Source organism: Cricetulus griseus (genome assembly GCF_003668045.3).
Source record: "Cricetulus griseus strain 17A/GY chromosome 1 unlocalized genomic scaffold, alternate assembly CriGri-PICRH-1.0 chr1_1, whole genome shotgun sequence".
Taxonomy (NCBI): Eukaryota; Metazoa; Chordata; class Mammalia; order Rodentia; family Cricetidae; genus Cricetulus; species Cricetulus griseus.
The window spans coordinates 213015966-213030437 of NW_023276807.1; the positions used below are offsets into that span (position 1 = coordinate 213015966).

Here is a 14472-nt window from a genome sequence, read left to right on the forward strand (position 1 = left end):
GAAAACTCAGCACGCCAGAAAAGTGTTAGTATAATTGAACATTTACTATGCTGTCAGTAAATTGTGCTGAGAACAAGCCAATGATTCACATTCACATTACCAAGGAATTTTACAAATGGAAACAGAACAAACGTATCATGCAAGGTTTTAACACAGGTAACACAGGGAACATCATTCCATAGTCAGTTAAAGCATTTGACAATTTACCAACACAGAATTTACCTCTTTGGAGGGGCTAGCGGGAGATGTGAATATTGTCATCCAATAGGACCATACAAACATAACAAAGAACAGATGGAAAGCCACAAGGTAAACAACGGTCTTTCCTGGTAAATAAAAACAAACAATATTTCATTGAGTCCAGGTGAAAACAAGAAAATGCATTACATTAGAAGAGGATGGTCACAAGACATAATTTAATAAAAACTCTTATTTAAATACCAAATATATAAACTCCTTTATCTATATGATACAACAGTAAGAGATAGTAAGAAATAGCCTACCGTTGTATTTCAGGGTGTAAGGTTATAAAATAAACTTTACTTATAAAGCATAAGTTTTCGAATAAAGGCTGTATTTGGTGAGACTTGATTACATTCGGTTGTTGAGGATCTAAGCTAAACACACATCTGAACACTTTTGCTCACTGCTTCCTTTCTTTCATTAAGACAGAGTCTCTACATAGCCCCGGCTGTCCTGGCACTCACTCTGTAGACCAGGCTGGCCTTGAATTGAGAAATCCACCTGCTTCTACCTTCTGAGTGCTGGGGTTAAAGCTGTGTGCCACCACTCCCAACTAGGTTTGAATTTTTTGCTTTGCTTTTTTTTTTTTTTTTTTTGAGGGTTTCTTTATATAACAATCCTGGCTGTCCTGGAAGTTGTTTTGTAGAACAGGCTGGTCTTGAGCTCACAGGAAGCTACCTGCCTCTGCCTCCTGAGTGCTGGGACTAAAGGCGTGCGCCACCACTGCTGGGTTGAAGTTTTGAAAGAGAAATTCAACAGGCTGGTCTTGAACTTACTATGAAGCCCAAGATGGCTGGAACTCATGACCCTCCTGCCTCTGCTTCTCTCATGCTAGGATGGTTAAAGAGTATAACAATGTGCACCCACAGATAGCCACTCTTGGTAACTTTAAGTTTTCCTTAAATGTTAATTCTCAATGACTTAAAAGGACCCATCACTGTGAACATTAAGCCAAGGGGAATTGGAAACAGAAAACAAAAAAGTTTTTAATGTCACCAAAAATAATGAATAAATTTGAAAACTCAATTCCTGTCTGGGTTAGAGTATTTTGAAATTTATTCTCCTGTTCAACATAGGCTAACAAGAAAAAGTTACCACTGTTAGTTTCTACCAGAATCTTTTCCAAGTAGATTAGTGTTCCATTTGACATCTGTGACTCCAACTATCAACTCACTGATGCAATATTAAGCCTTTTGTTTTATTCTGTAGTTTTTCTATTTGAAACAAGTAGGGTTAGGGTTAGTTTTTATAAGAAGTGAGAATTGACTTTTTTTTTTTTTGGTGTGAAATGTCCTACATATACACTCTGAAGATAACAAATTTGAACTCTACTCATTTTTAAGCTCAAAAGTTCTCTCCATTCTCAGAATTTACTTTTCACAGGGTTTCCTCTTTATTACTCGTACTTGCTTAGACTCCAATTAAAACACTTACAAAGTCAGTGATAAATTAAGCCAGGCAGTAGTGGCACTCGCCTTTAATCCCAGCACTCAGGAGGCAGAGACAGGAGTATCTCTGTGAGTTGGAGGCCAGCCTGGTCTACAAAGTGAGTTCCAGGACAGCTGGACTGTTAGACAGAGAACCCTGTCTCAGAAAAAAAAAACAAAACAAAAAGAGGGTAAATTAATGCATGCAAAACATCAATGTGTTCTAACAAAACTAGGGGACTTTCTAGTCCCATTTGACTTTAGCTACTCAAATCTCCATTGCTTCCTCTTGAAAGCCTCTTAGCATATGACATTCGCTTTCTAACCCTTAGGAATATGAACACCGAGGCTCAGAGAATTTAATTTAATGTCACTTGTATGAAACCTTAATACCAGAACTGAAATTTACAACTGCTTGATAAAAATCTAAAGGTTTTCACTTCTATCACCGTAAACTGTGTTTTCATCCACTTGTTTTTAAACCATATTTTAAATGGTCAGCAGTTCTACTTCTGTGCTAATATCTGAATTCTATATTTAAAGTATTCTTTCTTTTCATTTACACTAATACTGTCATCCACACTAAAAATCCTGGCCTCTGAGCAAGCTGCATTTCTCTATGTTCTCTATGTCTGTTCCCTTGAGGTCAATCTCACAGTCTATCCAGTGGACTCGAAACCACTGATTCATTGCTTTTTCCTTTGGAAACTCATTTGGGACTTAGTTCCCTTCTCTGACACCGGTGCTGAGGCCATTCACTGACTCTGAAGTGATATTTTACCAGTACCTCCTGTCTTCATTTTTCTTTTCTTTGCCCTTATCAAATTAGCATCTTCATCTACACCAGTGGTTCTCAACCTGAGGACCTCGACCCCTTTGACAAACCTATACCACCAAAAATATTTTTATTACGATTTATAACAGTAGCAAAATTGTAGTTACGAGGTAGCAGTGAAAAATTATTTTTAAAAATTTATTTACTTATTTTTATTACATATGCAGTGTTCTGACTGCATATTTGCCTGCACACCAGAAGAGGGCACCAGATCTCATGATAGGGTTCTGAGCCACCATGTGGTTGCTGGGAATTGAACTCAGGACCTTTGGAAGAGCAGTCAGTGCTCTTAACCTCTGAGCCATCTCTCCAGCCCCAATGAAAATTTTATGTTTAGGGACACCACAACATGAGGACCTGTATTAGAGGGCCACAGTGTTAGAAGCTTGAGGACCACTGGACTATACACTACTAGTTTAAGACTTCTTAATTACTTACAACTAAGACTAGCATAAACAGAATCTTGAACTCTTCTCTTAACATTTAGTATTCCTTTAGGAAGGTTCCACTCTCCATACACACAAACAAACTGGCTTGCTTTAAAACGCATTTTCAGTTAAATAAATTAAGCTCTAAGCACAATGCCTGGGATATAATGAACAGACAATAACTGACAAATAATAAGAGAAAATACTGCTTTTAACTAATTTCAAAAATAAAGTAAATATTAATAACTGTTAATTGTTCAATAGTTTCAGTTGTTTTAGAATCCTCTGGGTTTTTGTATGCTGAAGTCTAATTTTGTTTTTGAAATTTTACTTCAATGGTACTACTAAAGTCTTCTTTAATTCTAGTGAAATTCTTAGAAAGGATCCCCACCCCAGGCATTGTTTGATTGGTCATTATAAACTCTTGTAATCCCTTGACCTAATAATACAAATTTAAAGTCTGGTTATTTGATTAATATCTGTGAGTACTAATGTGCTATTTTGAACAAATACATGGACAATGGAATCATCCCTAAGATTTAGGCATTATGAGAGCAGACCTGTCTCCAGTCCAGTGAAGACTGCTATCAGAATTGAAATGGACAGAGCTCTGGGGAACACACAAAGCAGAAATGCATGAATTTACACAGAGCAGTACTAAGTGTCTTGCAAAACATGGCTACATTAATCCTTTAAAATACTGCTTGCCTGGGAAGAAACCTAGCATTCTCTCCTTTTAATTACTTAAAAGTTGAAGATACATGTTTTCTTTCAGGAAAACAAAAACACATGTATTCACCACTAAATGAAAAGTACATGGTTTACAAATGACTCTACTTAAAGGGAGACTAAGAGTCTTACCATTTTCTCCTTTTCCAGAAACAGTAACTAGAAGAAAAAAAATATGAATAAATATATTTTATACATGAATTTTATTTCAAACTGAATATTTACCTAAATTTCATTTTCACAAAACTTCAAAAACATTCTTTATCATTAGCAATATAACTACTTAAAATTTATAGACCTCTTTAAACTTGAGAAGTGTTGACTGAGATCCTTAATCCCACAAAAGGAAAGGACTGTTCCTTCATTAGAATACAGTATACCTTCCAACCTTTTCCTGAAAACTATACTCAAGAATTCCCTCTGGGTCTGGGAGATAGTTCAGTTGATAAAGCACTGGCTTCAAAAACACAAGGCATGTGTTTGATGCCCAGCACCCATGTGCTGGAGGGGAGCACCTGTATCCTAATCCTGGGTACGTGGTTACAGGCAGATAGATCCCTGGGTGTCCAGACAACTTAGCCTAGTCACTGACATTTGGGACAGGGTGTAAGAGGACACATCTGGACAACGTTGGATGAAAGGAGAACATAACACAACCCAGTTCCTGAGGGAAGAAATCCAAGATTGACCCCTGGCCTACACAATATTCATATTTCCTTTAAACTGATGCACAGTAGTCATACATATTTAGGGAAAGAGTATTAATAATTCATGTATACATGTAAAGCTCTCAAATTAGGGTAGTTAACACAGAAAAGCTACTTCCTCTTCCATCTTTTTCCATTTTGTACCTTTTTTTAAAGAAGTTTTTATTAGCTGGGTGTGGCGGCACACATCTTTAATCTCAGAACTCGGGAGGCAGAGGCAAGAGGATCTCTGTGAGTTTGAGGCCAGCATGGTCTATAAAGTGTGTTCCAAGATAGACAGAACTAGACAGAGAAACCCTGTCTTGAAAAACCAAATGAAAATAAATATTAGTAACTGTTAATTGTTCAATTGTTTCAATTGTTATAGAATTATCTGGGCTTTTGTATATTGAAATCTAAAGAAATTTTACTTCAATGGTACTACTAAAGTCTTCTCTTTTTTTAAAAAAGATTTTATTTATTTATTTATTTATTTATTTATTATGTATACAACATTCTGCTTCCATGTATATCTGCACACCAGAAGAGGGCACCAGATCTCATAACAGATGGTTGTGAGCCACCATGTGGTTGCTGGGAATTGAACTCAGGACCTCTGGAAGAGCAGTCAGTGCTCTTAACCTCTGAGCCATCTTTCTAGCCCCTGTACTAAGTCTTCTTTAATTCTAGTGAAATTCTTAGAAAGGATCCCCACCCCAGGCATTGTTTGATTGGTCATTATAAACTCTTGTAATCCCTTGACCTAATAATACAAATTTTTTTTAAAGTCTGGTTATTTGATTAATATCTGTGAGTACTAATGTGCTATTTTGAACAAATACATGGACAATGGAATCATCCCTAAGATTTAGGCATTATGAGAGCAGACCTGTCTCCAGTCCAGTGAAGACTGCTATCAGAATTGAAATGGACAGAGCTCTGGGGAACACACAAGGCAGAAATGCATGAATTTACACAGAGCAGTACTAAGTGTCTTGCAAAACATGGCTACATTAATCCTTTAAAATACTGCTTGCCTGGGAAGAAACCCAGCATTCTCTCCTTTTAATTACTTAAAAGTTGAAGATACATGTTTTCTTTCAGGAAAACAAAAACACATGTATTCACCACTAAATGAAAAGTACATGGTTTACAAATGACTCTACTTAAAGGGAGACTAAGAGTCTTACCATTTTCTCCTTTTCCAGAAACAGTAACTAGAAGAAAAAAAATATGAATAAATATATTTTATACATGAATTTTATTTCAAACTGAATATTTACCTAAATTTCATTTTCACAAAACTTCAAAAACATTCTTTATCATTAGCAATATAACTACTTAAAATTTATAGACCTCTTTAAACTTGAGAAGTGTTGACTGAGATCCTAAATCCCACAAAAGGAAAGGACTGTTCCTTCATTAGAATACAGTATACCTTCCAACCTTTTCCTGAAAACTATACTCAAGAATTCCCTCTGGGCCTGGGAGATAGTTCAGTTGGTAAAGCACTGGCTTCAAAAACACAAGGCATGTGTTTGATGCCCAGCACCCATGTGCTGGAGGGGAGCACCTGTATCCTAATCCTGGGTACGTGGTTACAGGCAGATAGATCCCTGGGTGTCCAGACAACTTAGCCTAGTCACTGACATTTGGGACAGGGTGTAAGAGGACACATCTGGACAACGTTGGATGAAAGGAGAACATAACACAACCCAGTTCCTGAGGGAAGAAATCCAAGATTGACCCCTGGCCTACACAATATTCATATTTCCTTTAAACTGATGCACAATAGTCATACATATTTAGGGAAAGAGTATTAATAATTCAAGTATACATGTAAAGCTCTCAAATTAGGGTAGTTAACACAGAAAAGCTACTTCCTCTTCCATCTTTTTCCATTTTGTACCTTTCTTTTGTGTGTGTGTTTTGAGATAGGGTTTAAACTTGCTCTATAGACAAGGCTGGCCTTGAATTCACAGAAATCCACCTGCCTCTGTCTCCTGAGTGCTGGGATTAAAGGTGTGCACCACCACTGCCCAGCCTTGTCCTATTTTTAAGATTTATTTATTTTCTATATATGGTGTTCTATCTACATATAGAGCCAGAAGAGAACATCAGATCCCATTATAGATGGCTGTGAGCCAACATGTGGTTGCTGGGAATTGAACTCAGGACCTCCAGAAGAGCTGCCAAGGTTCTTAAACCACTGAACGAGTCATCTCTCCAGTTCCATTTTGTACTAGTTTTTTTAAAAGCTTTTATTAGCTGGATGTGGTGGCCCACTCCTTTAACCCCAGAACTCAGGAGGCAGAGGCAAGAGGATCTCTGTGAGTTTGAGGTCAGCCTGGTCGACAGAGTGAGTCCCAGGACAGCCAGGGCTACAAAGAGAAACCCTGTCTCAGGGAAGAAAACGTTATTTTTATTTTATGTATGTGGGGGTTTGGCTTGAACATTGGTGCACCACTTGTGTGCCTGATGCCCATGGGGGCCAGCAGAGGGAGTCAGATCACCTAGAAATGGAGTTACAGATTGTTGTGCGCTGCTATATGGGTCCCGGGAAACGAACCTGGGCCTCTGCAAGAGCAAGCCCTCTGAGGAATCTTTCTTCAGGCCCCATCTTCTATTACCCTCGTGAGTACACGAAAAGCCTTCAGTCTACAGTGCCTGAAAATGTGGGAATTACTACTTATTCTTTCGGGATGATCCACAAGCATTTCGATCATGTTGAGTCCAAGCCGGTTTCCAACACACCCTTGCTTCGACTGAAGCACCCTTGCTTCCATCTCTTTCCTTGCCTTCCTCAAATGTAATACTTAAGGCACCTACCTGCCCATTTCAGTTTAACACATTCACCACCAGCAAACCTGATGGCTGAGTACTCTTTTATCAGCTGTGTCACCTCCAGAATGAAGTCCAAAGTCTCCCAGATAGCCAGCACTATGGGCTAGCCATAATCTATCGTCTGTCTTGCTCATGCTTTTAGTCTAACTATTCTGAACAAATGTGTTACAGAACACAACTTCACAAGCACTATGTTTCTTCCAATCCTCCTTTCAGAGCTCGGTGTGAACACTTCTTCGTCTCTAAAGCCTTCCTGAGCCGGCTTCCACAATAGAAATCACATGTTTTTGTTACTACTGCTCACTCCCACATCTGTTTCCAATCCTCACAACCTTCCTCTTCTCTATATCATCTCTCATCTTATCCTTAACTTGGGGGGGGGGGTTGACACAGGGTTTCTCTGTGTAGCTTTGGAGCCTGTCCTGGCACTCGCTCTTGTAGACCAGGCTGGTCTAGAACTCACAGAGATCCGAATGTCTCTGCCTCCAGAGTGCTGGGATTAAAGGCGTGTGCCACCAACACCTGGCCTTATTCCATATTTTAAGACTCAAAGAATAATATATATATATATCAGCAGGACTTAAGTAAAATCAAATCTGGACTAAAATCTCTAGATAAGATAGGACTATATGGCTACTTTCTTAAGAAACCAAAAATAAATTTACTTTATTCACCCACCAGCATAATACTAAAGAAATAGTCCAATTATCATCAGGTTTAAGACAAGTTTTTGATCATTACTTTTTAAGAAAAATATATACTTTACAGCTGCATAAGGTTTCTCAATCCATCTTAGATGTTAGATAAGGTCCGGATGTCTCAACCCCCTGGCTCCATCTCCCTTAGCAGATAATGTCCTGTATATACTATGACTTGAATGAAAATTCCCGAGAAGTACTATACCTGCCAAGCCAATTAAAAAAATAAAATAAACATTCAAAAATTGAGGGGTGTTAAAAGTGGCTCAAGAGGTAAAAATGCTTGCCCCAAAGCCTGGATCTGCATAGTGAAAGGACTAACTCCTAGATGTATGCATGACACACAAATCTTATCACCACCACCCACACACAAGGAAGTAAATGTTAGGGCTGGAGCAATGGCTTATTGGTTAAAAGCACTAGTGGCTCTTCCAGGAGCCTCAGGATCGACTCCCAGAACCCACACAAGGGATCACAACCATCTGTAACTCTAGCTCCAAAGGATCCAATACCCTCTTTTGATTTCCATGGGAACCAGGAATGCACATGATGCACATACATGAAGGCAAAACACTCATATACATTATAACACACACACACACACACACTATATACGTACTCTTAAATTAAGTGAGCCAGGCATGGTGGTATACACCTTTAAACCCAGCACTCAGGTGTCAGAGGTAGGCACATCTCTGTGAATTCCAGGCCAGTCAGGAATACACAGAGAGACCCTGTATCAAAAAACCAAGTGAATAAATAAATGCAAAATAATTTTAATGAAATTGAAGAGGAGGTGTTGGTGACACATGCCTTTAATCCCAGCAATTGTGAGGCAGAAGCAGGCGGATCTCTGTGAGTTTGAGGTCAGCCTGGTCTACAGAGCAAGTTCTAGGACAGCCTCCAAAGCAATACAGAGAAACCCTGTCTCGAAAAACAAACAAGAAAAAAAAAAAAAAAGAAAGAAAAGAAAAACTGAAAAGGAGAACTGAGATGTAACTCAGTTGGTACAGTGACGGCCTACCAAGCATGAAACTGGGTTCTAAACCCAGCAATGAAATGGAGGCAGGAGGATTAGAAGTTCAAAGTCACAGTGAGTTCCAGAGTTCCAAGGCCATTGTGGACTGTATAAGACTGTCTCAAAAACAAACAAACATGATCTACACATAGGTTATATAATAAGTATGCATCCCTAGATATTCAAACAAAAACTTATATATATATATATATATATATATTATATATATATATATATATATATGAGTAGGGAGCTGGAGAGATAGCTCAGTGGTTAAAAGCACCAGCTGCTCTTCGAGATGTCCTGGGTTCAATTCCCAGCAACCACATGGCGGCTCACAACTGTCTGTAACTCCTGTTCCAGGGGATCTGACACCCTCACACAGATACACATGCAGGCAAAACATCAATGAACATAAAATTTTTAAAAAGTGTGTATGTGTAAAATTGATATGCAGAAGTCCGCACCTTTCCTTTTTGAAATGTTATCTAGAAGCAGTAATTGAAGAAATTGGGTGCAGAGATGGCTCAGCAGTTACAAGTGCACACTGTTCTTGCAGAGGACTTGAGTTCAATTCCTAGCATCCATGTCAGTAGCTCACAACTGCCTTTAGTTCCATCTCTACAGGATAAGTCCTTCTGGACTCCAAGGACACCTGCATTATGTGCACACACACCCCTCACCACCAGACACATGGGTACAAATATATATAATAATTAAACCAGCAGATGGATAGTACAGAAAGCCATAACTGGTCAAAATGCAGAGAACTAACTGTGGGGTACTCATCCCAAATTAATACACATACAACACAACCCCTACACCTAAGGCTCAGGGACAGCAGAAGGAGAAGAAAGATTGGACCAGAGACTGTGGGAGTCTCTTCTTAAAAAAAAAAAAGACACAAAGTAGAGGGGGATATGGATCTGGGAAGAATGATGTTTGAATATGATCAAATTATTTGAAATTCTCAAATAATAAAAATATTGTTATTTTTAATAAAAATTTTACTATCTTAAAATTCTATAATTAAAGCTGGGTGATGGTGGAGCATGCCTTTAATCCAGCACTCAGGAGGCAGAGGCAGGAGGATCTCTTCTAATTTGAGGCCCCCTGGTCTACAGAGTGAACTCCAGGACAGCCAGGGTTACACAGAGAAACCCTCTTTGAAAAACAACAAAAACTATAATTGAAGAAAAGCACTTAAAAACAAACTCCCAGGAAGAAGCGTAAGAAACACAGAAGCTTACATAAGTAAAACCATATTTTAAATGATTTGTATTTGCTGGGCATTGGTGGCTCAAGCCTTTAATTCCAGCACTCGGGAGGCAGAGGAGGCGGATCTCTGTGAGTTTGAGGCCAGCCTAGTCTACAGAGTGAGTTCAGGACAACCTCCAAAGCAATACAGAGCAACCCTGTCTCAAAAAATAAAACAAAACAAAAAACAAAATGACTTATATTTTTATGTGTAAGAGTGTTTTGCCTGAATGTTATATATGTATACTACATGTATGCCTGGTGCCCATGGAGACCAGAAAAGGGCATTGGACTCCCTGGAACTGGAGTTACAGGTGGCTGTGAGCCACTATGAAGGTGCTGGGAACCAAACCCAGGTCCTACGGTAGAGCAGCAAGTGCTCCTAACCAGTGAGCCATCTCTCCAGCCCAAATAAAAACATTTTACTTTGTATGAGAATAACAAAAACAGGTCTGAACAAATAGGCTCTTACAGGGGGATGCATCATTATTGTTTATCATACACCAAGTAGTGTTTTCCCAGTAATAAAGCTGTTTTTAATTTGACAAGACTCTGAAAGGTCTTTTATAAAAATAAACCCATGAAGTAGGGAAATACTGAATGAGAATAAAATGTATCTAGTGAGGGAATCCAGAAGCACACACTGAAGGTTTTTCCATTCTCAGAAGTAGGCAATTCCAACCACTGGTGCATACTGCACACTTAGACAAGTTTAGGCAATACGGATCAATTGCTCAATGCGCTCAATCACAAGTAGCACTAAAAATTAGGCAATGGCAGCATGTTTCCATGTTCTAGGGGCTCGAAGGTTACTGAGTTCAAGGCCACCTCAGTATCCAAGTGAAACAGTCTCAATACCTACTCACACAACCCAGAGAGGGAGCAGGAGTCCTAAGTGGTGGCACTCTACTATAACCTTAACACTTGGGAGTTAAGGCTGGAGATCAGGAGTTCAAAGCTAGACTTAGTTACAAAGATAGGAAGGGCTTTAACACAAGGCTGCTACTGATAAGAACAACACACTTAGAGCGAATCAGACTTCACATCATCACTATGGCAGTCAAAAACTCAATTGGGACAAATAGATACAAGGCAGGCAAATACAGGCTATTTGGCCTAGGGCTACATTGGTTTTGGTTGTGTACACACATCTACTGTAATAATGCACCTGGCAGGCAGCTCCTTCACAGACACATTCCATGGACACACACTTCTCTCCTAAAATGCACCTAACAACCACTGAACCCCCATGCACCAGGCTAAATACACCTTATCTCTGAACAACAGTAAGTTTCCTTCCTCCTAGTAACACCTGAACTTAGTTTCTATTCAAATGTACTCCTCATGTATCTGAGTATGAATAACTGAAGAGACAGCCTGGTCGGAACTGGTTTTGGGTACATGCTGTAATCCTAGAAGAATCCACTATTTACCATTTATGATAATACAAGATTGAGTATGTGCACAATTAAAATCAGATAAATTGGGCTGGAGAGATGGCTCAGAGGTTAAGAGCACTGACTGCTCTTCCGTAAGTCCTGAGTTCAATTCCCAGCAACCACATGGTGGCTCACAACGATCTGTAATGAGATCTGGTGCCCTCTTCTGGTGTGTAGATATACATGGAAGCAGAATGTTGTATACATAATAAATAAATAAAAATCTTTAAAAAAAAATAAAATCAGATATATTATGAGAAAGGACATATATGTGGGAAAATGATTATATGGCCCATCTATCCAAACAGAACACCCTCACTATGCCCTTCAGTAACCAAATTACTCTTGAGTCTCCTAAATAGAAGCCCCCCCAATTGGGCCCTTTAGGATTCACTCATGTGACCTAGGGTTCATCTCAACAGTGCAACACTACAATAATATGCACCATCAATTTTTTTTATCTGAATAAAGTGATCTTGCCACTTTTGCAAATCTATATGAGTGCACTGTCAATTATTTAGATAAGAGGTGTATCTAGGGCTGGAGAGATGGCTCAGAGGTTAAGAGCACTGGCTGCTCTTCCAGAGGTCCTGAGTTCAATTCCCAGCAACCACATGGTGGCTCACAACCATCTGTAATGAGATCTGGTGCCCTCTTCTGGCATGCAGGCATACATGGAGGCAGAATGTTGTATACATAATAAATAAATAAATAAAATATTTTAAAAAAATGCTGGCTAGCATTGATATATATGTGTGTGTGTGTGTGTGTGTGTGTGTGTGTGTGTGTGTGTGTGTATCTAAGTATGTATGTAACCACCTAGAAAAACAGTTATCAGTGCGTTCTCAGCACTTTGGCTGGGAACAGGTGTGAGCTATCAAAGTTACTATTCACAAAAGTGGTTTAGCTACTTTTGGGTATGCATTTCCATATACATTTTATTTCTTTAAAAAACAAAACAAAACAAAACCAAAAAGCCTCCTTGGGGGCTAGAGACATAGTTCAGGTTAGAAGCACTGGCTACTCTTCCAAGGGACTTGGGTTCCATTCTGAGTACCACACAGCAGCCCACAACCATCCGTAACTACCCACTAGAATTAACTTCTGAGGGAGAAAACTTGTCTTGCAAAGTCTGCAAGAAATACAGACTCCAGAATATCTGTTGCTATGAATTTGGCTGTGTAATTTTAATATATAGTATATATACTGGGTGCTTTATATTCTCAAAAAGGCCCCAGGGAAAGGAAATGTCTTTTCACCAGGGAGTCAGGGGTAAGAGCTACAGCCTCTGGATGTCACATAGCCCTTTACTCCATTTAACCTTTACCCTACTTCTTAAGTTTGGCCCGGATGCTTTACAAGTCATGTGCCCCCTAAGACATGAGGTTCCCACTTTTCTCAAGATTTTATCTGCCTTCCTGGTTCTGAGAGATATGCATGCCTGATAACCCTGCTATTGTCAGAGGGCTGCTAATTGTATCTGTATTGGGTATATAAACTGGAAGCCTTGTGGGATTAAAAAAAATGTTAGAGAAATTTTAAGGAGGAGAATTTTAAAGAACAAAAGAGAATTTTTGAGAGCTTTTAGAAGGAGAACTTTTGGGAATAACATTTCTTGAAGAATAAAGAGTCACGAGAAAAATGATGTGTGTATGAACTGCTTCCTTTGCCCTCAGACCATATTAGTCAGCCTCAATCAGCCTGCTGTAAGCCTCCTGCCTGGACCCCTGATACATGCTTCATCCAGTCTTGTGGCTGGAAAACTGCAAACAAGGAAAAGAGCACACAGTTCTTGGCATTAGCACAAAAATTCTGAACGGCATCTTTAGCACAGGAAGCTTAGGAAGAGGCTCCAACCTTATCTTTATGGCTGTGCATGCAAATGTGATACATTGGTGATGCCAAAGAAACCAATGTGGTGATATCTTGCTTGTACAAATAAAGCCTGTCTGAAGATCTGAGAGTTAGAGCAAGCCACACCCACACCCTACCTCCTTGTCTTTCAGCACACTATAGAACAAGTTCCTGTTCCTTCCTGCTTATATTCTCTCTCTGCCCAGCCATCTCATTTCCTATTTCTGCCTAGCCATCTCACTTCCTGTCTGTCTGAGAGAGACCTCCATACCTCTACGGTTACAGTGGCAAGATCCATTCTCTGATCTTCAGACAGTGTTTATTTGTACAAGCAAGATATCACCACACATAAATCTAGTCAGATATATGGTTTAATGAGAAGGGTGGTAGTCATGGCCCAAATCAATGTTATTTGGCAGTCCAACTGGCTGGCCCTGATAGTAACCAACCCCAAGTCCAAAAGATTTGGAGGCCCTAGTGTCCATGTTCACTTCCAGAAATCCTACTGAGAAGCCCACCAGGAGGATCAGGGTTAACCTTTATAATAAATACTGTGGGATTTTAATGTTTCCAGCACTACCAGGGTAAAAAGACAGTAAAGGCAAAAATGTTTACTTATTATAAAAAAATAGAATGCAAGCCAGGTGTAGTGGTGCATGTGTTTGAATCTATCACTCAGGAGGCAGAGGCAGACCAGCCAAGACTAAAGAGGAACTATGTCTCAAAGAAAATCAAGAAGGAAAAAAAAAGAGTTTTGTATGCATGCTCTCTGTGTCATCAGAGTCAGCATCTACTAAAAACTTACTCTCACCTCCTGATAGCCCACATTTAGTCTTAGATTTAGAAGAAAATAGCTAATTTCAGATCAGTGTTTAGCTGTACATCCCTAGCCAGTTTGGCTATCTGAAGCTCATTCTCTAGCAAACTGGATTCATTGTAGATACTCTTCAGGGTCTCACTCTGAAGATCATGGCCGGGAACTCACAGAAATCCACCTGCCTCTGTCTCTGCCTC

At 39.3% G+C, this 14472-nt stretch overlaps 1 protein-coding gene across 5 annotated transcripts in view; it reads right to left on the reverse strand.

Moving 5' to 3' along the window:
* Zdhhc20 (zinc finger DHHC-type palmitoyltransferase 20) overlaps nt 1-14472 on the reverse strand; it is a 58028-nt gene that overhangs the window by 34299 nt on the left and 9257 nt on the right. For 3 of the 5 annotated variants that reach the window (XR_004772258.1, XM_027390452.2, XM_027390449.2), the window contains exons 2-4: nt 5539-5565; nt 3795-3821; nt 223-326 (exon numbers count right to left, since the gene is read on the reverse strand). Coding sequence is in view for 4 of the 5 variants with exons in the window: in XM_027390452.2 (XP_027246253.1) it covers nt 223-326; nt 3795-3821; nt 5539-5565 (158 nt within the window). In the remaining variant the exon portion in view is untranslated. The remainder of the gene's footprint in view (nt 1-222; nt 327-3794; nt 3822-5538; nt 5566-14472) is intronic. The other 2 variants (XM_027390451.2, XM_027390455.2) reach the window with 1 other exon arrangement.